The 26,216-nt window shown below is 45.2% G+C and overlaps 2 protein-coding genes across 2 annotated transcripts in view; both read right to left on the bottom strand.

Annotated features, from left to right (window-relative positions):
* The window catches only part of MYO5C (myosin VC), a 96,289-nt gene extending 85,536 nt beyond the window's left edge, over positions 1 to 10,753 (bottom strand). The window contains exons 1-3 of the mRNA XM_040620422.1: positions 10,462 to 10,753; positions 10,264 to 10,343; positions 10,037 to 10,162 (exon numbers count right to left, since the gene is read on the bottom strand). Coding sequence (XP_040476356.1) covers positions 10,037 to 10,162; positions 10,264 to 10,343; positions 10,462 to 10,753 — 498 coding nt within the window. The remainder of the gene's footprint in view (positions 1 to 10,036; positions 10,163 to 10,263; positions 10,344 to 10,461) is intronic.
* Positions 10,754 to 19,504: 8,751 nt separating this feature from the next.
* The window catches only part of MYO5A (myosin VA), a 124,031-nt gene continuing 117,319 nt past the window's right edge, over positions 19,505 to 26,216 (bottom strand). The window contains exons 40-43 of the mRNA XM_040620421.1: positions 24,588 to 24,870; positions 22,735 to 22,909; positions 21,478 to 21,558; positions 19,505 to 21,196 (exon numbers count right to left, since the gene is read on the bottom strand). Of these exons, the coding sequence (XP_040476355.1) occupies positions 21,044 to 21,196; positions 21,478 to 21,558; positions 22,735 to 22,909; positions 24,588 to 24,870 (692 nt within the window). The 3' untranslated portion in view covers positions 19,505 to 21,043. The remainder of the gene's footprint in view (positions 21,197 to 21,477; positions 21,559 to 22,734; positions 22,910 to 24,587; positions 24,871 to 26,216) is intronic.

The following is a 26,216-nucleotide window of genomic DNA, read 5'->3' as shown; positions in this document are numbered from 1 at the left end:
CATCTATTATGTGTACATGCTGGGCTGCCAAGAAGGAAAGGCATTTGCTCTCGGTCACCATGGCCTTCCTGCTAACCCAGCCAGCCTCGAACCCGGAGCCGCATGTGCAAAAGTGCATATTTGCATCTCTCTGCTCATCGGGCCACTGGTCTACCAGTGCCCTCCGACCCTGAGGAAATACTCCTTTGTGTTGAAAGATCGTACCTTCAGGGGTCTTCAGTGACAAAGATTCCGAGCAATAAAATTACGACATTTTAATTTTCCTTATTACAGTTCTATATACTTTCTACAATTGCATACATTACTTTTATAATCAGAATAATCTTTAGAGGCAAATATCAAAATATACATCCACAAAAAGACTTGTACATGAATCTTCATATAGCTTTATTCATAACGGCCAAAAATGAGAAACAGACTAGATGTCCATTAATATGAGAATGAATTAAAAGACAAAAAAAACCCACAACTGTGGTATATTCATGCAATGGAATACTACTCACCGATAAAAAGGATCAACTACAGACACCAGCCAGAAGGTGAAGGGATCTCCAAAACATGAGGCTGGAGCCAAAGAAGCGTTCCACAAACGAGTACGTTCTGATTCCCTCTAAAGTGCTAGGACAGGTAAAACGAAGGTGGGGGTGCGGTGGGATCAGAACGGTAGTTGTCGCTGGGCAGTGAGTGGGAAGGCTCTCAAGGGAACGTTCTGGGGCTGATGGCAACATTCTGTACCTTGACGGGTTTGGGTTGCACAGTGGTAAGCACTTTTCAAACCTCACAGAACACAGAGTTAAGACCGGTGTTTCACTGTCTGAAAATTTTATACAAAGAACTCAACAAATAGGAAACTCTTAACAACAGACACACTAATATATTTAGGAGCACATGTACTGATGTATGTAGTTTACTCTAAAACGCTTCAAAAAATAAGATGGTCTGAGGGCTGGATAGAAGGATACAACGATGGACAGACATATAATACAACAAATATGGTGAAATGTTCACGGTAGAATCTAGATGGTAGGACAAATGTTCTCGCTCTAAAGTCCTTTCAACTTTATTGTATGCTTAAAATTTTCATATGATGTTGGAGGAAATAAAGAAAAGTATAAAATAAATTTCAGAGTGCCAGTACTAAACTGGGACAAAGTTGATTAAGGAGCACATCTATTTATCTATCTATATTTATCAATATAAATTGACTTATTTAAGCAAAGAAATATATATATCTCACTGGCAGGGTATCAATCACCATTCCCTAATTTATTTGGGTTGCTTTAGCTCTTGACAGGCAGCTGGGAGCACAGGAGCTTGCTGAAATGAGTCATGGGATGGCTAAGATTTCAGACACAGAGACAGAGAAAATGGAAGAATGACCTGGAAGGCAATGATACACACTTAGGTACACATGTCCATGCAAACAGCTGGACAGAAGCCCCATAACACACAGGCACACCCACCCTCCCTCCACACATACTTGTTGCCATGGGCTACTGTTTCCTACTTCAGGTCTGCTATCAAAAATATTGCTAACCTCATAAAGCTGAAATCATTAACGGAATATCCCAATGTATCAAGAGTTGGACACTATAGAATTTTATCTCATTTATTTCATTTTATTATTTTTTAAGTAGGCTCCAAGCCCAGCCTAGAGCCCAACATGAGGCTTGAACTCACAACTCTGAGATCAAGACCTGAGCTGAGATCAAGAGTCGGCCACTCAACCAACTGAGCCACCCAGGCACCCCAGCCACTAGAGAATTTTAGAACTGAAAGGGTCCTGGGAGATCGTCTACTCCAAGTAGTTTGTCAATGTTCTTTTTAAAGCCACAGAAGGCTTACCTCAAATGAAATGGGGGCAGCCTCCTATGTGAGGCAGGTAAGAGTGGAGGCGTTCTGAGAAGGCTCCGAGCTGGGGGCCACAGCTGACGTCCCTGGGGTCCTCCCACGGCAGCTGGGAGTTCTGAGAAGTAATGTTAAAGTCACTGAGCCAATCCAAGCCTTCAGTTTTACTGACCCCAAAACGTAAGCCCAGGGAGGTCAGTAGCTCACCAAACACCACACAAAGTCACAACATATCCTCCATGGAGCCAGCGCCTGCAAGTCCTACTTTGGACTACTTGGTCATTAAATGAGTCCGGCTTTGAAAAGAATCTTGAACTCTCAGGGGTGCCTGGGTGGCTCAGTCAGTTAAGCGTCTGCCTTCGGCTCAGCTCATGACCTCAAGGTCCTGGGATGGAGCCCCATCTTGGGCTCCCTGCTCCGTGGGGAGTCTGCTTCTCCCTCTCCCTCTGCCCCTCTCACCAGTCATGCTCTGTCTCTCTCAAATAAATAAATTTTTAAAAAGAAAAGAAAAGAATCTTGACGTCTCAGCTGCAGCCATCTACTCGAGAGCGCAGGCTGATCTGTTCCATCGGCTTGTTCCAGCCCAGAGCAGCACTGAATGGAACGCAGTATTAGGACACAGGGAACCAAAGGCTGCCTCTCTTGCGGAGGAAACACCAACGGCCTCGCTGGCCCCTGACTTCCCAGGCCGCCCACACCTACCCGGCCTGGTGCCCCTGCCAAGCAATGCTGCCGATCACTGAGGGCCCCACGGCTGAAACCCAGCCTGGTAAGTAAACATGGCAAAGTTTACCCAGTTCCACGTCAGTTACACCCATTGGGTCCCTCCCTCCTTCCTCACATTCTTCGACCCACAAAGCAACGCTTCAACTGGGAGGAAGAGCTCACTTTGCAGCATTTAGACAAACAAACAGCAGTCCCTGCAAACAATGTGACTAGCTTTCATGTGACCTCCCTGGTGTGACTCCTTCCTGCGGGGCAGGAGCCTCCAGACTCAGCCTGCCTGCCAAGCCCGCCAGACACGGGCCTGCCGTGGGGCCAGGGGAGCAGAGATGCCTGCCTCCCATGCCTGGCCCGCGAGTACTCTCCCATGGAAGGCAACCCTGTGTACCCCAATTTCCAAGCCAAGGGAGGCTTGACAATGAGGCACAGGCTTCAGGAGCACAACCCTTAGGAAGTGACACGTCCTTGGGAACATGCTGAATCCCCCACCCCACGTGCTCAGCAGAGGAGAGGGCATCTTCTCTTGTTGCCTGCCTGTTTGAAGGCATCTGCGGCTGCCGGGCACAGAAAGGGCTTGAAGACTTGGCATGGAATAGGGAACGCCACAAGCTTCCTAGCTGCTCTCTGGACCGGAACAGAGTCTCCACGTTCTCGGTCAACCAGGCCAGAGCTATGCTCCCTCTCCTCCCCTCCCTTGTCCCTCCAGGCCCTTCCCAGTCTCCGCAGTACCCCCTCTGTCTCCTGGTGTCCTTCCCAGCCCCTCCTCCTGACAGGCTTTCTCTAGAGTGTCCTCCCTTCCAACAGCTTCTGCAACTGCCTTGGCACCTGTGTGCCTGAGACCTCCAGCCCAGATCTCTCAGCAGGTCTAGACCACATTTCCCGTAGTGTCCCAGACACCGGGTCCTAAATGACCTTGGACACTCACAAATTCCAAGCTCTAATGACCATTATGTACCCCCTAAACCCACTTCTCTTCCTCAGAAGAGGATGACTTGATGATCAAGTCAGAAACTTGGGACTATGCTGGGCCCCCTTCCCTCCCTCCACCTCCAACAACCAAATGGTCCTCAGGTGCTGGAAAGCCTACATCTCAAGTCTCACCTGTCTGTCCCATCCATCCCCACTGCCATGGCCATCTATTAGCTCCCCTGCCCCCACCCCCACCAATCTTCTCCTGACAGATGCCACGGTCTGCTGAGGGCTTCCTCAACCAGGCAGAGCACCAGGTTTCTGTGGATATACAGCTTCCCTCACCCACATCTCAATCAGAATTTCCATGGGTGAGGCCCAGCAAGATGAAAAGCTTTACAAGTCTCCCCTGCCCTAATCAATTCTGATGAACAGTCAGTCTGGGAGCCACTGTCCTGGACAGTCTTCCTACTCAGGCTTCCCTCCCTCTTCAGTCCACCCTCTGCCAGCTGCCACCCAATCCACTAGCAGTTTCTAGATCATTCCAAGCCCTTCCTTGGCTCTCTTCCTTCTACCCCCAGTGCCACCCCTTGTCTTGCTGCCAGTGAGCAATCGCTTTGAGCAGTCAAGATTCAGCTCACAACTCCTCTCCTTGGTGGCACTTTCCCTGTCACCCCCTATTCCTAACAGGATTGAACGCTTCCTCTTTACAGCTCTCTCTGCCCCTTCCCCAGGTTTCTGGGTACCTTCCCATCTCCCCCACTGGCACTTGAGCTTCAAAAGTCTTGTCTTTGTACCCTTGAACCCCACACAATGACTTCCCCATAGCTAGCACACCATAAACATCTATAGAACAAAAATTCAAATTCCGAGTAGTTTAGTTGCACCAATTAAAGACTAAGCTTTGGGGGCGCCTGGGTGGCTCAGTCGGTTAAGTCCACCTTCGGCTCAGGTCATGATCCCAGGGTCCTGGGATAGAGCCCCGCATGAGGCTCCCTGCTCAGAGGGAGCCTGCTTCTCCCTCTCCCTTTGGCTGCTGCTCCCCCTGCTTGTGCTCTCTCTCTCTCTCTCTGTCAAATAAGTAAATAAAATCTTAAAAAACAAACAAACACTAAGCTTGGTATTTTAGTCTTTATATATATATATTTTTACTCTTTTGAAGTACCCATATATAATACAATGGATAAATCTACTTTTCCAGAGTTGTTAATGATACATAAGAAGTCTAAAAGCTTCTTAAAATAGCCAAATGAAGGGGCGCCTGGGTGGCACAGCGGTTAAGCGTCTGCCTTCGGCTCAGGGCGTGATCCTGGCGTTATGGGATCGAGCCCCACATCAGGCTCCTCTGCTGGGAGCCTGCTTCTTCCTCTCCCACTCCCCCTGCTTGTGTTCCCTCTCTTGCTGACTGTCTCTATCTCTGTCAAATAAATAAATAAAATCTTTAAAAAAAAAGAATTATTTAAAAAAAAATAGCCAAATGAAGTCATTAAACTGAACTTTGACCTTATTTTAGAGACATTGAACTGCTTCTCCTGACCTTGCACATCTGAGTTCCAGCACAACTTTCCTGAAGATGTTCTGTGAGTTCCTCATACACAAGCAAGAGAAATAGATGACTGAAGGATGGTATCATTTGTGAATCTGTGGCTAAAACCAGCTGTCACCTGAGTCCCGATTAATAAGCCAGAACAATTTAAGAAACATCTCTAGAGGCATGCCATAGAGCTCTCTGCCTTGCCACCCACGTGCCGCTTTCACCAATATCTCAGATGAAAAAAAAAACACCACACATGCCTATCACATGCACAGCTATGAAGCGGAGGTCTTCCCACAAGTCCTCTGTGTGAATGGGGAGAAGAGGAAGACGGTAAAGGTGGCTGAACCACGGTTCTGGTAGTGGGAGGTATTAGGAACATAGGTTTTTAATCCTGCCTCCTCCTCCACTTCTTTTTTAAAGTCAACCTTGCATTTTTAATTTATTAAAATTAAGATTTTATTTATTTATTTGACAGAGAGAAAGAGAGCAAGCACAAGCAGAGGGAGCAGCAGAGGGACAGAGAAGCAGGCTCCCCGCTGAGCAGGGAGCCCAATGCAGGGCTCGATCCCAGGACCCTGGGATCATGACCTGAGCCGAAGGCAGACGATTAACCAACTGAGCCACCCTGGCTCCCCTCTTCCTCCACTTCTAGGTAACTTTAGGCAATTTACTCAATCTGAGCCATTTGTAAAATTGGTCTAACAACATCTACACATAACATTGTTGATTCAGATGAAATGAAAGAAGGCATATAAAGTTCCGAGGGTGGCATCTGGCACAAATGCTCCATGACTGCGAGACAAAAGTAACCATCATCATCTTCCTTACGCCTACAGCTCTTTCTGAAAGCAGAAAAACTCCTTCATGCATGCATGCACACAGCAAATGTTTATTGAGTCCCCACTGTTCCCTGTTCTCTAGAAACTCTTGGTCAATGGGGGAGACAGAGAGTTGACAAGTGCTTACAAGTCAACTGAGAGGTGCTCAGATAGTGGAGCTGGTTGTAAAGATTTTTCAGAAGAGGCACTCCTCCTCGGTGTCTTAAAGTTTGGGTGCAATTGTAAATGGGATCGACTCCTTAATTTCTTTCTTCTGTCTCGTTGGTGTATAGAAATGCAACTGATTTCTGTGCATTGATTTTATATCCTGCCACTTTGCTGAGCTCCTGTATGAGTTCTAGCAATTTTTGGGGTGGAGTCTTTTGGGTTTTCCACATAGAGTATCATGTCATCTGCAGAGTGAGAGTCTGACTTCTTTGCCAATTTGGATGCCTTTTATTTCCTTTTGAAATCTTACCATTTGCAAGACGTGGATGCAGCTAGAGGGTATTATGCTAAGCAAAATAAGTCAATCAGAAAAAGACAATTATTGTATGATTTCACTCATAGGTGGAAGTTAAGAAACAAGACAGAGAATCATAGGGGAAGGGAAGGAAGAATAAAATAAGACAAAATCAGAGAGGGTGACAAACCCTAAGAGACTCGTAACTATAAGAAACAATCTGAGGGATGGAACTGGAGGGGATTATGCTAAGTGAAGTAAGTCAAGCAGAGAAAGACAATTATATGGTTTCACTCATAGGTGGAACATAGGGGATAGCATGGAGGACCACAGGGGAAGGGAGGGAAAACTGAATGGGAAGAAATCAGAGGGGACAAGCCATGAGGGACTCTGGACTCCAGGAAACAAACCAAGGGTTACAGAAGGGAGGGGGTGGGGGATGGGGTAACCGGATGATGGGTATTAAAGAGGGCACATGTGGGGATGGGCACTTGGTGTTATACACAACTAATGAACTGATGAACACTACATCAAAAACTAATTGAACATAATAAAAAAAAGGAAACAAACTGAGGGTTGCTGGAGGGGAGTGGGGGATGGGGTAACTGGGTGATGGGCATTAAGGAGGGCACCTGAAGTAATGAGCACTGGGTGTTGTATGCAACTGATGAATCACTAAATAATTCTACCTCTGAAACTGAAAAAAAAAAAAAAAAAAAAAAGAGGAGGCACTGCTCAAATTGAACTTGGAAGGTGAGGCGCTGCTGAGCAAAGCAGTTATTTCAAGCCAACCAAGGCACAGAGGGTGGAATGGGCAGGAATGCATCAAGGGCTGGCCAGAAGTTTGCAGAGCGGGCGCTGAGGTAGGAGCAGGCAGGCAGGGGGGGATGCAGAGGTGGGATCCTGTGGCTGGTCAGCGAGTCTGAGAGTGCCAGGGGCTTCCAGAGAGGTTCCAACAGTGAATGGCCAAACCGGTTTCTCTCAAACAGATTTCAAATAGTCGAGCTGCTGGGTCAAATGCTCTCAACATTTCTAAGGCATGTTGCCAAGTAGCTTTTGAAAGAGAAGGGTCATTTTACACTTCTTCCGGTAGCAACTGCTACTCTCACCACACTTCCTCCCAGGAGTCTCCTCTTTCTCAGAACCTCTCTCCCTGTGGCTCCCATGCCAGCTCTCCTGCCTCCTTCTCCTTGTCATGGCTCCATCTCAAGGGCCCTCTGAATAGTTTCGTTCCCCCGTGAACGGTCTTGGCTCTCTTCTCTCCCTTGGTGAGGCTCTCAATGCCCGGGCTTCATCTTCTCCCTTGAGGCAGAAGACTCTGGCGAAACCTCCCCACCAACCTCTAACCACCCAGGGCACTGGCCCTGGGAAAGCCCTTCAGTGCCTCATCCCCTGCAGGGACAAAGTTTGCCTCCTAACTTCTTAAGATCACCTCCCCCTGGTGTGCCTCAGTGTGTCAATGGCACCCCTGCTCTCAATCATCCAGACCCAGAACTCCATGTAATCCGAGGCCCCTTCATCTCCCCAGTCCAGGCCTACTGTCACCTACCACCACAGGCTCTCTGGACTCTGCCTGCATTCACCCTGCCCAATACTGCAGCCCTCATTCTCTCCCCGACACTTAGGATGACCTGAGAATTCAGCCACCTGAGTCCCATGGGCACAGCTGACATACCCCGCTTCCTAAAACACAGCCCCCAATCCTGATCCTGTCTTCCCACGCTCAAAATCTGCACCAGAATATGAAGCTCCGACCTAACTCTCCAGTCGCCGAGACCCTCCCTTCTCAGCTCTATCCTCCCTTTAGGGCTTCAGCAGACTGAATTTTTTGACATTTCTCATTTCTCACTCATCAGAAAACTCTTTGAGAGGCAAGCCTATCACTCAAAAAAATCTTTCTAATCTCCTCCAAGCACAATGTTTTAAATACAGAAAGTGCTAAATAAATGTTTTATGGGAGATAATATACCTGTCTTCAAGGCATATGCAGGAAGGGAGATTCGACAGGGGGCAGGCAGGTAACATCAGTGTAGCCTGCAGATTGTGGGCCCACGGACAGCCCACCCATCGCCCTGCTGCATCACGAATTGCCCCTGGGTGCAGAAAGGGATTTCAGAATGTTTTAAAACGTTGTATGGCTAAGACTGTGCAGAGAAGCAACACTCCTGGGGCATAAATGTGGCCAAGAGTCCCCCAGACATGAACTTCGACTTAGGCCAATCCTGTGTGCTGGCCTTGAGGGACAAATGGCTAGATCTGTGGACTTGGGGAGTGTTGGGGGAAGTGGTGGGCATGTAAGGGACAGGGCTTAGATTTTGTTTCAGTTTCAGAAAACTCAGTAACAAAGCAGGCTCTCTAAAACCTAAACAGGCAGCTATACAAACTGGGGAGCTTCCCCCCTCTGGAATTGACCACGTGGGGACTGACTAACCACCAGGAAAGGCAGAGGCAGCCTTGGGACAAAGATTCCTACTTGGACACAAAGTGGGTATGGATGGCCATCAAGGCTCCTTTTGGCTCTGGGATTCTCAGATTCTCTGTCCACCCAAGCTCTTCTCTAGAAACTCTTCCATATCAGTTTCCCTACATTATGCCTGCTACTTAGTTGGTATTTAAAAATATTTGTGGTGCAAGGCACTTGATGATACAAAAGCTTACACTTGTGTATTTTTGCTTCTGAAAAAAAAGTTACCTAAAATAGGTTAATCATCAACAATTTTCTATTCTCCAAAGTATCTTCCAAGCATTGCTTTCTGCCAAAATTTTCTTTTACCTCCAGTAAGTTGAAGACCTCAGAAACCCTGCTGGATATCTGATGGCTCACGTGCTCACCGGTAAACTATTCTGGAAGAGTGGAGGTTCAAACAGTGCCCATTTAGAACTCTAGTTAATGGAAACGTGTTAGAGGGCACAGTAATATTTGGATGATCTGTACTTGCATTACTAATTCAGCAAAGTAGAAGAAAAAAGTTTGCTTAAACCATCGAGACAATTATTTACAACTATCATTTATATCTACAGCAAAGTGTCTTTTCAAATACAAACTGAGGGCATGTGTCAGGGGGAAACGGATAGCCAACTGAATATTAGCAACCACAGATTTTACTCCACTGGGGTGTGAGAGGGTCTGACATTATGGCTATTCAAATGGATTTTTTTTCAAAAGGGCCAACAATTTCAAATTATTTTTTATCCAAATAAATAGCCAAGCTCATGTCAGGCGGTTCTGGGTGCCAGAATGCTATCTTTCTACATAAGGGGTGGAGCCCTCGGCACTGGGAAAGAGATGGTTTCTAAGGAATGTTCTAGAGTGACTCCCAGAATCAGGGTGTATGGGAAAGGTGCTTTATAAATTGTAAAGCAACGTGTAAGTGTTAAGTGAAGAGCCTGTGACCCCCGGATTCACAGGAGCCCTCAAATTCTACAGGTGAAGCTTGCCTTACACGCCCAGGCAGCTGCAACTTCGTACATCAGATGAACTTAAATGCACGTGCAGGCATTTCTGAAGACCCGGGAATTCTAGAAAGCATCCTGAATACTGCGGTCCTAAGCTTCTTGTTCAAGGGGCTCCGAGGAGGGTCAGGAAGATTATGGATCCTATTATTCGCCCGTGTCTGAGATTTCCGTGTCCCTGTGGGCAACTCTGATTCCACCTGTGGCTCGAGAGGCGGGGGCCGAGAGGCGCGGGAGACAGACGCGCGATCCCCGGGAAGCCCGGGTCCGGGAAGGCAGCCTCACACTCGGTCCTCCCATCCCGAGGGAACCCAAGGCTCCCGCGGGGCGCTCTCCCCGCCGCCGGGGACCAGAGCCCTCGGAGAGCGACTCTCTGGTGCCGCAGGTCCCCAGGCCCTCCGCGGCCCTTCCCTGCGGCGAACGCGCCAGGTGCACAGGTGTGGCCTGGGCACCAGGTACAGTCAGCATTAGCGCTATGCCGTCTTCCCTCCCGCGCGCCCGCCTTCAAGTACCTGCGTGTACAGCGCGGCCACCGCCATGGGCGAGACAAGCCGGGGCAGCTCGAGGGCCGTGAAGGTGCGAGGCTCGGGGGCTGGGCGTGAGGCTCCAAGGCCCGGACGAGTGACCGTCAGCGCAGCCCGCGCGTAAATCAGCGCTGGGCCATCTTGCGGGGAAGTTTTCCAGCGTCCGACTACTCTTTCCCGCCCCACCCTCGGTAGCGGCCTCGGGAGCAGAGAAGCCGCGGATTGGTCCTTGCCCGCCAGCCCGGCGGGTCCGCGCCGCGATTGGCTGGGGCGGGCTGAGGGCAGGGCGCGAGCCGCCTCCCGGCCGGCTCCCGACGGTCAAGTGGGTCCACCTGGCGGGGATGCTGAGCCGCCGGCGCAGGTGGGATTCCCGGGCTCTCAGAGGCAGGAAACAGGTGTGTTTGAGACGCTCCCGGCCAAGTTTTGGCTTCCGTAGTTTGCAAGCGTGTTTACTGGAAAGAGCAGAGGATATGACCATTGCCATAGAAAGTCCAAGAGAATCATCAAATTATTAGAACTTGTAAGAGGGTGCAGCCAGATGACCATATTCAAAATCAAATATAAAAATGAGTTATTTTCCTTTATGTGAGCAATAATCATTCAGAAAATACGATAGAAAGTAAGATGGAAAATAAGACATTTACAACATCAATGAACATATAAAGTGTCCAGAGACTATACTAACAAAAATGCGCTTGGCCTTTGTGGAGAAAATGTTAAAATTTTCTCTACAAGGACATAAAAGAAGGCCTGAATAAATGGGGGAAAATGCCATTTTCATGGATAGGAATATTTAATATCGTACAGGTGTCAATTCTACCCGGATTAATAATATAATGTATAAGCCTAATATAATTGGAATAAAAATCCTAGCAGAACTTTTGGAAAATTGTACAATGATTCTATATTTTGTATGGAATAAAATTTATGTGCAACCAAGAAAATCTTCAATTTATTTTTTTTTAAAGATTTTTTATTTATTTATTCGACAGAGATAGAGACAGCCAGCGAGAGAGGGAACACAAGCAGGAGGAGTGGGAGAGGAAGAAGCAGGCTCATAGCTGAGGAGCCTGACGTGGGGCTCGATCCCATAACGCCAGGATCACGCCCTGAGCCGAAGGCAGACGCCCAACCGCTGTGCCACCCAGGCGCCCCTCCAAGAAAATCTTCAAAACAAAGACCAAAGAGGTGAGATTTGCCCTACCACATATTAAAGGATATCACAAATCCATCATCATTAAAACAGTGTGATACGGGCACGAGAATGGATAAATGAATAGTGGGACAGAAGGGAGTCCACGAGCAGGGCCCCATATTATATGGGGCCTTAAGGATCAGAATGGGAAAGAAAAGATTATTTAATAGATGCGCCCATTGTGTGTGTGGTGGGGGAAGCAAATCCATGCCAAATGCTGTATCTAAAAATAAAAAATCCAGATAGATTTACGATCAAAACTTAAAGGTAAAACCATAACATTCTTTTTTAAAAAAAGATGTTACTTATTTATTTGAGAGACAGAGAGTCACAAGCTGGGGGAAGAGCAGAGGCAAAGGGAGAGGGAGAAGCAGACTCCTTGCTGAGCAGGGAGCCTGTCTCGATCCCAGGACCCTGAGATCATGACCTGAGCCAAAGGCAGATGCTTAACCTATTGAGCCACGCTGGTGCCCCTAAAACCCTCTTTTTTTTTTTTTTGAGAGATTTTATTTACTTATTTGTCAGAGAGAGAGAGAGCACAAGCAGGGAGAGCTGCAGGCATAGGGAGAAGCAGACTCCCTGCTGAGCAAGGAGCGCAGGGGGACTGGATCCTAGGACCCATGGGATCAGGACCTGAGCTGAAGGAGACACTTAACCAACTGAGCCACCCAGGCATCCCAAACCATAATATTCTTAAGGAAAAAAATGAAGGGTAACAGCTTTTCAATGTTGGGTTAGGAAAAATATCTTAAGATACAAGGTAGCAAAATCATCGGAAGAAACAATGATGAATTTCAGGTCATCAAAAGGAAAGATTTTGCTTCAGTGAAAGACACCATTCTTAAAGAAAGGCAACAGCCTGGGAAATACATTTGCAACTTAAACAACCAAGAAATGATTAATATCTGTATTAATCTAAGATATGTATGAAACTACTATAAATTAGTTTTTAAAAAGACAGTAAGTCCAATTTTTTAAATTGACCAAGGAAATTAAGGCACATGGGAACACTCAAATGGCTTGTTAACACATAAGGAGACATCACCCTTATTAGTAACCAGAGAAATACAAATGAGAACAAGGAGATATCACTATATACTCATCAGATTGGTGAAAATATTTGGGTTGAACAATGTCAAATGCTGCCTAAGATGTGAGAAAATAACTTTTGCTCACACAACTGGTGGGAACTATGTGATATGCCATTCTAGACAGCAATTTGAGAATATTTATTGAAAATAGGTTTAGGGAGATAAATTATCAAATAGCCACAAACAAAACAGTTAAATAAATCTTCTTCATAACAGAGTTATATATCAAAGGAGATATCCATCAATATCCATCAGTAGGAGATGAATAAATAGTGTATACATATGGTATAGACTCTGTAGCTGCCAGCGGGAATGGATGTGACCTACTTATATCGACTTGCAGAGATATGAAAAGCAATGTTGAAAGGATGTATAGCAAAAGTCTTTATATATAAACTTTAAAACTAGTAAAAAAAACCTGCAATATTATATATTGTTCATGGATATAAGTGTATGTAAAAATAAGTGTGGGTGATAAATTACAAAGTTATCATTAATTATGCAAGAGTGAATATCTATGAGGTTGAAGGAAATGAAATTGATAATAAAGAAAAAGGAGGAACCAAAACAATTTTGAAGGGCCTGGCACAGACCAACAGCGACAGGTGCCACAAATAGAGGATTATGATGAATTCAATGTTACGTACCTCTTGTCCAAAATAATAACATAAAGAAAAGACATAAAGTGGGTAGGAGAGGGGGTGCCTGGGTGCTTCAGTTGGTGAAGCGTCTGCCTTAGGCTCAGGTCACGATCCCAGGGTTCTGGGCTGGAGCCCCTGCAGAGGGCTTCCTGCTTAGCGGGAAGTCTGTTTCTCCCTCTCCCTCTGAGTTACCTTTTTAGTGGTTCCTCTGGGGATGAAAATACGCATCTTAATTCATCACAGATCCTTGAGATTCATACTGTATTACTTTCCTACAGCCACTGTAACAAAGCACCACAGACTGGGTGGCTTGAAACGACAGAGACGTACTCTCTCACCGTTCTGAGATTACTGCTGTTACTGCTGGGCGAGGGCTTTTACCGCACTCTGTTCCCAATCAAGTGAGCCCCTCCAAAGACAAAGCTGCTGGTTTTCATAGCTTGCCTGACTCTGGGAGAACTACCAGCCTACCTGAGCTGGGTGAGGGAGGATGACGGGAGCAGCCCCAAGCAGGGTTGTCAAACGCTGTTCTTCCTCAGAGGTCGGTGGCTTGTCATGAATAAACACTACTAATCTGTTGTATGATGTTGGTCAATCTATGGAGCCCTAATGTTGTTTTTGATACTTTCATCCAGTGTCATCCTTGCTTTTTCGAGGAGAGAATTTGTTAAGCTTCTCAGTCTGTCATACCAGAAGTCAAAAATCTATTAAAAAAAGAAAGATTAATTGAGATATAATCCTTATAGCATACACTTCACCCATTTTAAGTATACAACTCAGTGGTTTTTAGTAGATTCACAGATTGAACTATCACCACAGTTTATTTTTTTATAATAATTTTTTATTATGTTACGTTAGTCACCATACAGTTCATCTTTAGTTTTTGATGTAGTGTTCCATGATTCATTGTTTGCGTATAACACCCAGTGCTCCATGCAACACGTGCCCTCCTTACTACCCATCACCGGGCTAGCGCATTCCCCCACCCCCCTCCCCTCAAACTGAGGACACCACAGGTAATTTTAAAAGTGTCATCATCTCAGAAAGAAATTCCGTGCCTCTCGGTTATTGCTCCATCCTCTCATTCCCCGAGCACAACTCCTCCCAGCCCCAAGCAACCCCTATTCTGTATGTCATCCCTCTTTTTTCACTAGTTAACCTGGCTAGAGGTTTATCAATTGTATTGATCTTTTTAAAGAACCAGCTTTTGGTTTCATCGATTTTCTCTTATTGATTTTCTGTCCTCAATGTCTTTGATTTCTGCTGATTTTTATTACTCGTTTTCTTCTACTTACTTTGCATTTAATATTCTCTTCCTTTTTAAGTTTCTTAAGGTGGAAGCTTAGATGATTGATTACAGGTCTTTCTTCTTTTCTAATGCATGCATTCGGTGCTATAAATATCCCTCTAAGCACTGCTTTCACTGCACCCAGCAAATTTTGATAAGTTATATTTTCATTTTCATTTACTTCAAATATTTTTAAAATTCTCTGGAGATGTCTTCTTTAATCAATGTGTTAGAAGTGTGTTGTTTAAGGGGCAGCTGGGTGGCTCAGTCGGTTAAGCGTCTGCCTTTGGCTCAGGTCATGGTCTTGGGGTCGTGGGACTGAGCCCCGTGTCCAGCTCCCTGCTAAGTGGGGAGTCTGCTTCTCCCTCTCCCTCTGCTCCTACCCCCCACTCGTGTGCATGCACGCGTGCGCTCTCTCTCAAATAAATGGAAAAAAAAATCTTAAAAAGCGTGTTGTTTAAGCTCCAAATCTGGGGATTTTTCAGCCATTTTTCTCCTCTTAGTACCTAGTTTAATTCTATTGTCATCTGAGAGCAGACACTGTATGATTTCTGTCCTCTTAGATATTAAAGGTGTGTTTTACAGCCCAGAACATGCTCCATGTTGGCGTGTGTCCCATGTCCCATGTGCTGCGAGCTTATTTATAAGACACTAACAAAAATACTTTATTCCCATATCTTTATTTGAACAATTTTCTATAATAGCTAGGAGAATACAGCATTAATGATGCACATTTACTAAGGACAACGTTAGACAACTACAAATTTAGAGCGTAAGTGTCAATCTGATGTTGTTTTGGTTTTCATCTTAGCACTAGATGATAAATGGTGAAAACCCATGTTTCAAAGGCTTCTGTTGATATGAGATGAATTATTAACTTATTTTTTAAAATTCCACGTGAGATATGCTGGGACGGTTTCAGTTTAAAACCAGAGTTAGTTGATAATGTCTTTCACTTCTTAGTATTTCCGCTACTTTCAAATGGATGCATATTTTACCTACAGCTTTTCAAAGATTAACTGTATCATGTTTTTCGATGTAGATCAAAATAGAATTCCTTTTCCAGATCCAAGAAGGAAAAATATTTGAAAAACTGCAATGTTCAGTTTCATGGTAGTTAAATGGCATATCCATTTCACAGTAAATTAATAATTAAAATTAACAATTCAAATACAATATGTTAAATGTCATGATGAGCTCATTTCTGTGTAACATTGTTAGAGCAATTTAAATTTTCCAAGGACACAAAAAAAGTGAACATTACTCCAGGAGTTCACAAAAAAAATACATAACCAGAATCATAAATTACAACATCCATAGCCACATTTAAAGGAAAAATTCACCATTTGTTGGAAAATATTAAATGGTTCAAGTGATTTACAGAGCCTGAAATGTAGGCTAAAGTTTTATAACATATGGTAATAACAATAAGATATTTGAAACTATTGACTGAAAAATGCATGAAAATGTACTGACCTACCAAGCATTGACTTATACATACTAGTTTCCACTCGAAAAACATGTTTCTTTCAAATATTTCAAGCTGTATCACAATACTAAGGAAACGTTAGTCATTTTCAGTCATTTTCGGAAGCTAATGACACTAAGTTAAGCTAATGAACATTTTCGCTGGACCAAATTAGAAAATTAAAAAATGTATAAAATGCATTTTGGCAGCTATTTTACAGAGTATCTTTCAGTTCCTGATCTGAGAAATCTACTGTATGTAACTCCAGGTTGATTTAATTTGGGTTAATACAATGGGTTAGAACTTACAGATCTCTTCGGTTTTCATTCAAACTCATATATATAGTACAGGGTTCCTAAAAAAAAATTTTTAAAGCATGTCCATGGAAGGTTTTACAGTTGTACCCTTTACTTGTATTAAGAAAAGATCAGGAGAAAACACGCCACTTAAGCATTACCAAGAAGCTACGTTATCTATTTCTTTCATATGTTCATTTGCTTCCTCATGACACAAAGCCCCCCAAACTCAGGACCACTCTCTCAGCCCACATTCACCGGCTCTGAGACTGGTGCTGCCTGAGTTCTAACACCTGTTTGGAAATAACAGCAAAGAAAGGCAAGTCACAGGAGGGAGAGTCATGCAGGAAGGAGAGAAAGGAATTCGTGGTTGGGGGCCTCACCCAACCGAAACCCTCACAGAACCTTGAGAAACACAGCAAGATATCCTCTCCAGGTGAGTCAGTCCCTTACAGAGGAAGAGTTCCAGAGAACTTAAGGCAGCTCTCGGAGGGAAGGGAGCAGGGGTTAAGGCGGTCCTCACAGCACAGCCTGAGAAGAAATCACGATGCACTTATCCATGAACAGAGGCCAAAGCAATACACGGAGCCTCTCTAACACGCATGCACGTAGCACACCTCCTAGCTCGGGAGTCTACACTGGCAGCATGCACACACTGGAACGCTCAGACACACTGACTTGTATAGGGCTTGCCCGGGGACAGGCCTCAGAAGGGCCCCGGGGGCTTGGCTGCAGGCTGCACAGCTCCCCCGGCGGCTCTAGGTGCTTCTGCGCGGGCGTGGAGAGTGACCTACCTCTTAACTTCGGGGAGGCTTTCACGGCTTCCAGCCAGGTGGAGACAGCCTGGTACTAATGAAAGACCTAAACACAGAGTATTGCACCCTCCAAGGGAGCTCAGACTCATGAAAATCAAACCTAGGGATAGCAGGGAACAGATACGAAGAAAGCCACCAGGCTCCGGGCACCTCGGATTGTCAGCACAAAGAACCTGGGACTCGGCACTCGCTCAGTTCCCGTTTGCCAGTTGCCAATTCTGATAAGAGGAAAAAAAAAAAAAAGAACACCTCTCACTGACCCAGGGCACCACATGGGTAGCAGGGGAAAGAGAATGTCCCCTGGAGACTTTTCAGTGTCCTGCCTCCCTCTGCCCAGGCACCGCTCGGGCTGCAGGCAGGAGACGGGCCCCACGGGAGGGCGGTGTGACCTCAGCAAGTCACCCACCTTCTCTTTCTCAAATTATCATCAGCAAGTGACGCAGTAGCAGCTACCCTTTCGACCTTCCAGCGCTGTCGTGAGGATACAATGAGGTAACAGAGGACGCGCGCCCAAGAAAAGCATAGCCAGATGCAAGGTCGTGTGTATGTGTGAGAGACAGAGAGAAAGGGAGAGAGAGAGGCAGGCAGAGACGGAGGGACGGGGAGAGAGAAGGAGTATGAATATTGTGTGAGGATCTCTCAGACTAGGACAGGTGCCCTTTTACCTAGGTTACCCGGGGAGTAATTTCTTAAAACAATCACTACACTGAAATTCCAATATTTTCATAGCCTCCCTCACGTTATTAAAAATCTGATCTGTATTACACGTAATTACTCACCCAGAAAGAGCCAACTCTCAATTATCCACTGAAACAAAGGCAATAAAGCAAATCGTACAAACTGACCGGAATCCCCCAGATTTCCTTTTGGTGGGCTTTGGAATGTACCTTCTTGTATTTCTGCACTTGATGATAGAAGTGTCAGGTATGTGGAGATTTTTCAGAACTTCCAAAGGAATTGCTTAGTGCATCTTACCTTCCCCCTTCTTTATAGTTACTCTCAGGTCAGGTAGACCAAAGCCTTAACCAAAGGGAAGCTACAGGGAAAACTGCTCCTCATTTTTCGGCCTTGCATTCCCAGATGTGAGCTGAGTCTGTACGTAAGGCGAGTGGGGGAGACTGTTGAGAAGGAGCTATTAAGACAGAACCATGTTCTTTCAAGATCTTTCTTGGAATTCCTACTGCGTATCACAGGGGAAATATGAAAAAGCAAATTAGTGACAATGTTAAGGAATGTACTGCCGAGAAGTTAGAACAACAAATATCGGCCTGAAGGGAGGCCGGGGGCAATTGAAGACTGACTCCTTCCATTGCTTTCCACAGGTCAGAGTCGGTGAGCAGGCAGGTGATGGGGTCTATGGTTTGGCTGAGGGAAGGAAGGGAAAGAGTGAACGGGGAATGNGCGGGTGGAGGGCTGGGGAAGGTAGGTTTGAAGCTGGGTGAGAAAGTGTGGTTGGAGAGAGGGTGAGCTGTCCTCGGAGGGGCTAAAGGAAACGCCTAGTCAGCACATTACTCTTGTATCCTCAAGAGAGTAGCACACAGAGTCATTTACCAGGTCGTGGGGTTCCCTGGTTGTAAGGTATCCTTGTCATGACTAAAGATCTTCAGGCTGCTAAGAGAAGCGAATTCAGATTCCCATCTGGGGTCCTGGGTAGGCCTCAGAGGAAGCTAGAGCCTGGAATAGAATCTTGTGTGACCATCACTGAACAGGAGAGATTCTGGCCCAGGTGTGGGACGGAGGCTCCAGCACTTTCCAGCAGAAAGGCAGGAGACGAGAGAGACGTTTCAGCACACGAGCTGTCTGGGGTAAGATAAAGGGCCGCAGTGGCAGTAGGAGCTACCGTGTGCTCTTGAAGACCTGACAAGGTTCCGGGTGTGCACAGGACATGTTGCACGGGGACTAAGCTGGGGAAGGGCACGGAGGACTTCCCGGTCCCAAGCGGACAGTCTATTCCAATGGTGGCATTTTGTTTTTAGCATCTCCCCTATGCAATGAGTCCGTATTCCGGCACATTCAGTACTAACCAAGTGGTTATAAGAGTTCATTCATTGAAAACCACATTGACAACTGGGGAAAACTAAGAGGACCTGATTGAATCAGTAGTGGTTTTGGTTGATTTTGCAAATAAATAAATGCATCCAACTTGAATACAGCAGTATGTGATGGAATAAAAATCACCCAAACTAATTCACTTTCTAAAAGCATGTAAGCCGTGTACACTTAAGAAAGGTTACAGCGACACTAACTTGTGAGTTTACATTTTATTAATCCCCCACGACTAAGAGGCACCAGACACACTGATCTTTCCATTCGAGGGGGAACTCACTGAGTAACGGCATCTAGATTCTCTATGATCCAAGTGCTGAGAGGGGAGAATTTTAGATGTGGAAGCGTCCAGCCCTCTTATTGTATAAAAGAGGAATGTGAGGCCCAAATAAGTTAATAGACAGTGTTTATCTTTAATAACAATCTTTATCATGATTTGAAACTGACTTCCATTAATATTGCACATGTTTTAATAAGATGTCATTTTTCATAGACCATCTAACAGTTAACTTACATAAATCTATGTCTGTGATTCAGAACCAGAGTTTCTAATGAAAGCTAAGAATTTACTCTTGCACAACCTGAAAGACCCATTGTCTAGGACTTCCAGGAAAAATTGAGAACATGTTTAATTAGGATTTCAGAATGACACTTAATAGGATCTGGGTCTTATTGAAACATATCCTCTGTAAAATTCAGCAATCTTCTTATATTTCTTATGTAAGTCTTAAAGTATTCCTAATATGATACTCCTTAAAGTATCTAGTGGTGCTGAGAACATTTATAGAAGTTGCAAAGCCTAAAAAAAAAAAATGGAACCATAGTATTTATTATACACCTTCTTTTGCATAATTTATAGGATAATCAAGGTCTCAAGACCTGAATCTTCTCTAGATAGTGACTGAGATTAATTCTTAATAAATTAAGAAGAAGAAGAAAGAAAACCTGTCAGGATTGAAAATATGCAGTGCAGGAATCCGGTCTGGGAACTAAAAATGAGTCACTTCACAGAACACTGTACCCTGATGTGATATCCACCCAGGGAAGATTAACGAGCACATCAATGTAATACATTCTGAATAAATAATGACATGGACAACAGCCACTCTGTCTAATCCTATCCCTAAATGTCGTTTTGTCCTATCACTACATGACTTCCCAGTGTCTGCTCCTTGTGCAGGTGGACCTGTATATACCTGCACATAACCCAGTTACAACCGATCTGACTGAATTGTAAACACAGTTGATAAAAAGAGAAGCTTATCGTTGCAGTGCCTAATAAGAATATCGCTTAAATATTAAAGAACACGGTGCGTAGCAGCAATTTAAATGCTCAGTCATCTACAGTACAAATGGACTTCTATGCTCTATGGCAAACCAACATTCTCTTAATATCTCGATATCATCGTGCACATAGAAGGAAGTTACTTGACCAAGGACTTTACGTATCGCCAGTTTATTTCTTCGATCCGGTTTGACAACATCAACATAACCGATTCCTGAACTGGTAGGATATGTACTCCACGGCGATTTTTCTTTCAATTCTTCTGGTCCGCGCAGAGGAGACTCTTTGTGGGTGCCTTCCTAACAACAGCTCATGGCTGGAATTTACACGGTTGCCATATCATCTAGATGCAGTGCTAAGGACTGAAAATAAATGCTGGCATCTGGAGACCTCTCCTCCCCCTTCCTTCTGTCATATACCTCGGGACACCTAACTGACCCAGGGGGAGAGTTGCTAGTAAGGAACACAGCACAAAGAAGCCTATCGTTCTTTCCAAGGAGATGAAAGTATTTAGGGAGATTTCCAGTTAATAACCTCTCGTTTGAAAGATAATTAGTACTGTCTCTTTAAAAATGTCTTTTCAGTCGCTCCCTGGAAATAATGGGTTCTTATTGCCACTGTTGGCCTTGACATCCCATCACTTTCAGACCCGTGATATGAATCCCAGGCCCAGGCTGGCTGGAATCTGGATGGTTTCTAGTGCAAGGGAGGACGGGTTAAAAGGGAAGGTGACAGGAAAGATGTGTTTAGCGTCCATGAGCAGCTGAGGAGAGTCTTTCCTGTCTCGTAAACGCATCTGAGATTTAAAAAAACAAAAAACAGAGCATCAGTTCTTTGGATATATGAAGATTTTTTCCCCGACCAAAAATCTGCCAAAAAACCCTCAACTAATAAAGAATGTTTGTATTTATTTTAAAATCACTTCCTTTTTCTAATAAGCTGTTAACAAAAAGTTAATGCACTGTTAAAATGAGATAATACAATAAAAAAACACATTTTCTCTCAATAAACTATAAAATTTTCATTCAAAAAACTGTGTTTGTGAATCAAAGAAAAAGAAAGCCTGGGAGATCTTACCTGTATAGTACGAATAAATGATACAGAGACTCTTTCTTCAAACTCGTTAACTGGAGTATACAAATTCAACACTTTGACAATCTGTGAGAAATGAAATGATCAAAGTTCGCAGCAGATTATCAAACACACACTGGCTGCTTATAATCTGGAAAAGTAAAAGGATCTATGCGTATAGTTTGTAATTCCACTCAGGGCTGGGTTGGGATAAGGGGAGAGAGAGCTGGTCTAAAGGCATATTTACCTTTACTGTGTGAAGTTTTTAAATAAGAATGGATTAGTGTAATATTTGTACATTTTAAGAAGCCCATATAAATTTGGAAAAACAACCAAACTATACAAAAGATCATACATGAAAAGGAAAAGTGTCCCACTCAATCCTCTCAGTCCACCCCAGTGGCAACTGTTAACGGTGTCCCTTGTTTCCATCCAGCTGCTTTCTATACGTATTCTATGTATAATCCAGGTAAGACACGTAAAGAACGTTAAGAAAGCCCAGGACTCAGCAGAGAAATTACTGGCAAAAGAAAAACGGGCACGTTTATGCCTGTGCCTTGCGTCGTGCTGTTGCCACTGCCCTCGAATGCCCTTCTCACTTCCTTAGCGTCAATGCTTCAGCTTAACGGGACCTTCCTTGAACATAGTTACAGCCCCGTGGCACTTCCTTTAGACATCGTCCTATAGAATTTGCTAGAACCTCGTATACTAGAATCAGTTGGGTACATCTGCCTGGCCTACAGAACTGGAAAATTCCTTTTCGGCAAGGATTGTTACTTATTTTGAAGTCTCTCCCCCAGCGATAGTACGGTGCCTTGAGATAGAAGCTCAATTAGTCATTTATTGAAATGAAGGAACAAGAATTATCTGTCTTATAAAACAGAGAAGTCTAATATCATTCAATTATCAAATGATACGGAAAATTACTTTTTGGGATACAGGCTGCATAGAATGTTCACTGCATGAAAACAGGGTCGTCGTTTTGTTCTTGGTTGTATCTCGGTGTCTGTGACATTACGCAGAACACCGTAAACACTCAATAAATATTTATTGAGTGTGGACTGTGGATGACTGTGGCTCCCACCGAAATGTATTACTTTCTGGCAAAACCTCCTTTCTTTAAGATCTGTATAGATCTCGGTCTTCTCTGACACACGGGAAGTCCGCTCCAAGCCAAGAGCGATGGCTGGGGGGCTCCTTACTTCCCTAAGCGTCACCCTTGCTGAACGCTACAGCATCTCCCAGCAGGGGGCGGCGCCTCACCTGGGCAGTAGTTAGAGCACTGCACATGGAACAAATGGCTTCTGCATCGTCATCTGTCTTCTTCTTCACTTGCAAGAGCTGAGCAGCCTGAATGAGAGGTTCCAGGGTTTCCTTAGCCCCGCTATTCATCAGATTCTTGTCACGCAGCCATTCTTCCAGTTGACTGACATTGTACCTGTGCCCAAAAGAGAGAGAGGGAGAGAATGCAAATTTACTGAATGTTGTCATAAATGTCTTAATTTTTATGTATGGCTTTGTCAGGAATCTCAGTTAAAATGACAGGCAGTATTTTTGTTCAATTTTCTTAAATCTTACCAGCTGTGCTTAAAATTTTATTATAGCCATGAGGTTTATAATCATAATTATATAAGAGTAAATGACTAGAGGATATCATTAACTTCAATGGAAGGTAGAAATAGAGCCATTACAGCAAAAATTACTAAATAAAACTTGCTGAAAGACAAAACGGAACATTCAACATGGCCGTGTCGCTAAACAGCTGACCAGAAAATGCTTCCTAGGTGGTCTCACAGCGTCAGAGGAGAGAACTGATAACCTCTGAGGACCCTTTCTTCCTCCAATCAGACTCCTAGTCAGGAAAAGCAAGATGCCCCCACAGAGACCTTGTGCTGCAGCCCTCTTTAGGGAAGAGCCTGGGTGATAGAGCAGTGGCCCGAGGAAGCCCAGGGATGGAAGGAGAGAAGGGAAAGTGTGTGTGTATGGGGGGGTCGGGGGTGCTGGAAGAGACAGAGACCCCAAATGTGGAGAGAGATGTAGAAATCACACAGATGCTGAGGTTTCATGAAGTGGTCAACCAGGTGACAGTGCTTCTCATGCTAAAATGCTAAATGGACACACACAATGAGAACTTTGCAGTCAGGCAGTGTGATATTACAACAGTGCTTCACGTGTATAGAGAAATACATAAACAAACCTTCCAGAGAAATAAAGTCTATGACCTGAATGACGGCATTATCTTCTTAATGCTAACTACAATGGATGCGTGTTAGAATGGAAAATTTGAAAAGGATGCCAGGGTTTCCCGAGATTAACTAAAGACTTATGGAGGAGAGATCATTTTTTCCTTTCTTGGTGAATATTCTGTTTTAAAATAAATGATTTGCTGGGGATGACTGGGTGGCTCAGTTGGTTAAGCATCTGCCTTTGGCTCAAGTCATGATCTGGGAGTCCTGGGATCGAGCCCTGGGTCGGGCTCCCTGCTCAGCGGGGAGCCTCCTTCTCCCTCTCTCCCCTGCTTGTGCTCTGTCTCTTGCTATCTCTCTCCCTCTCAAATAAATAAAATCTTAAAAAAATAAAATAAATAATTTGCAAAAAAAAATCAATTCTATTATGATAATGGGTTACGCTGAGGAGAAGCTGGGCATAAGACTGAGTGGACATGTTTTTAAAAGATAGAGGGGCATGTTTCCGATTAGTAAGAGATCTATTAGACATGCTTTTGCTGCCATGGTACAAAAAGACGTTTTGTTAAAATAAATTCCTAAGAGAAATCAAACATTAGAAATCTTCATTACAAAGAATTCGGTATTTTGTTATGTACAATTCAAACACATGCAAAAGGTGAGGGAGCAGCCATCTCAACTCAAAGTATTTTTTTCATCATCTCTCCATTTCCTCCAACAAGTCAGTGTCCCAGGGGAGCAGGCTCCCAGCTAGTGGTGGGAGAACCTGTGGAAAGGCACAGTCAGGAGCTGTAACGCGTGACAGCGGAGAGGTCCAGCGTGGCCCTCCCTGGCTGCGTGGCCGGCGGCAGCAGACAGCAGGTGCCCCCTGCACTGAGGCCGGCAGCCGGGCCGGGAGCCGACAGCATGGCAGGGCTGGCGTGGGCTCACCTGATCTGCATGCCTTTGCTCCAGGAGCACATGTCTTTGCGCAGGAGGAGGTTGTTCAGGGTGACGGCCCCGACGATGTAGAACATCTGCTTGACCACCTGCTTGATCAGTTCAGGGTCCATGCCGTGCTGACACATGACCGAGTGGAAGGAGTTGAGCTGCCGGAGGATGGAGTCCAGGGTGTAGGTGCCCTCGTCTGCGATGCTGGAGGTTCGCTTTCTGAGCCCCGTGGGCTTCACCCCAGACACGCCCTGAATGGTTTCGTGCTCCAGCATGCCGGAGACTGCGGGAGGAGTTCGAGTGTTAGAAGATGCCTGTTCCACGTGCACACACGCCTGCTTACACATGCACACGCATACTCTCCCACGTTCAACTTAGGATGATGATCTGAGTACCAAAAGAGAGGGGAAAACAAACTTTCCAAAAAAGGGTTCCCAGATTATAAACTCTGATGAAGGAATAATTCTTAAATGCAAAAATTTACCACAAAATTAAGAAATCTCTATGGTGCATTTTCCAGAATACGAAGCAGCAGCCTTGTACTAGTACCAGCTTGTGTACCTTGGGAGGGTTTTTGAGAAAGATGCAGCAGTTAGGGAGAGGAGAAGAAATTCTCTATGGATATGTGAGGCCCCACCGGCGAACCAAGTAGCAAGAACAGCAGGAGGCTGGGCAGTGGTCGTGGAGAAGCCTTGGGAGGGGAATGGCTGTGTGGGGCTGGAAAACCGGGCCCTTCCTTGCCCTGAGCTCCCCACAGCAGCAGGGAGGCCTCGGGTGAGCCTCAACCTCCCAGAACTCGGTCTTCTCAAATCTGGGGCAGGGCTCTTCCACTACGCCCTCACAGTGTTTGGCTTATGCCTCCTCGAGGACAGTTGTGGGGTGACCGCCCCCTGGACTGGCAGCCCCTTGAGAGCAGGGGCCATTCCGGATTCATTTTTATATCTCTTACTCATTTGAATAGCTCACAGTGCTAACCGCAGAACCTCACACTGACACAAAACATTGGCGGTTGTTATCAAATCACTGGGAGATGGGGGTAGTGGTTTAAAGCGGGACAGCTCAGAGGTCAGCTTCCTGCTGAGTCAATAAAGAGAGGCCAAAGTAGAAGAAACATGGGCTGAAGTTGGTCTTCTTTGCATCTGTGTTGCCTCTTACATTTTACCTGCCCTACCTTGCTTTGAGTACACAGCTGTTAGGGGACAACTGAAGAACCGACCTGAAGTTGTCCCCTGAGGAAATCACTGCCATCTCCCATGGCTTCCTCAGCCTTTTATGTTTCTGGTAGGTTAATCGTGGGCCTGCGATAGAGGACGGAATACTAAGGGCAATGAAGAAGCTGTGGAAATGGGAGAACACGCGTGTGGGGAAAGAAAGGGTAGCTGGGAGCAGCCTTAAGAATCTGCTGATAGGGGCGCCTGGGGGGCTCGGGAGGTGAAGAGTCTGCTTTCGGCTCGGGTCATGATCCCCGGGTCCTGGGATCGGGCCCCACAACGGACTCGCTGCTCGGCGGGGGCCCTGCTTCTCCCTCTCCCTCTGCCCCTGCCCCCGTTTTTGCTCTCTCACTCTATCTCCCTCTGTCAAATAAATAAATAAAATCTTTAAAAAAAAAAAAAGCTGCTGATAATTTGC

Source organism: Ursus maritimus, unplaced genomic scaffold, assembly GCF_017311325.1.
Source record: "Ursus maritimus isolate PB19 unplaced genomic scaffold, ASM1731132v1 scaffold_35, whole genome shotgun sequence".
Classification (NCBI taxonomy): domain Eukaryota; kingdom Metazoa; phylum Chordata; class Mammalia; order Carnivora; family Ursidae; genus Ursus; species Ursus maritimus.
The sequence above is the reverse complement of the archived record's forward strand: the minus strand, read 5'-3'. Positions and strand labels throughout refer to the sequence as shown.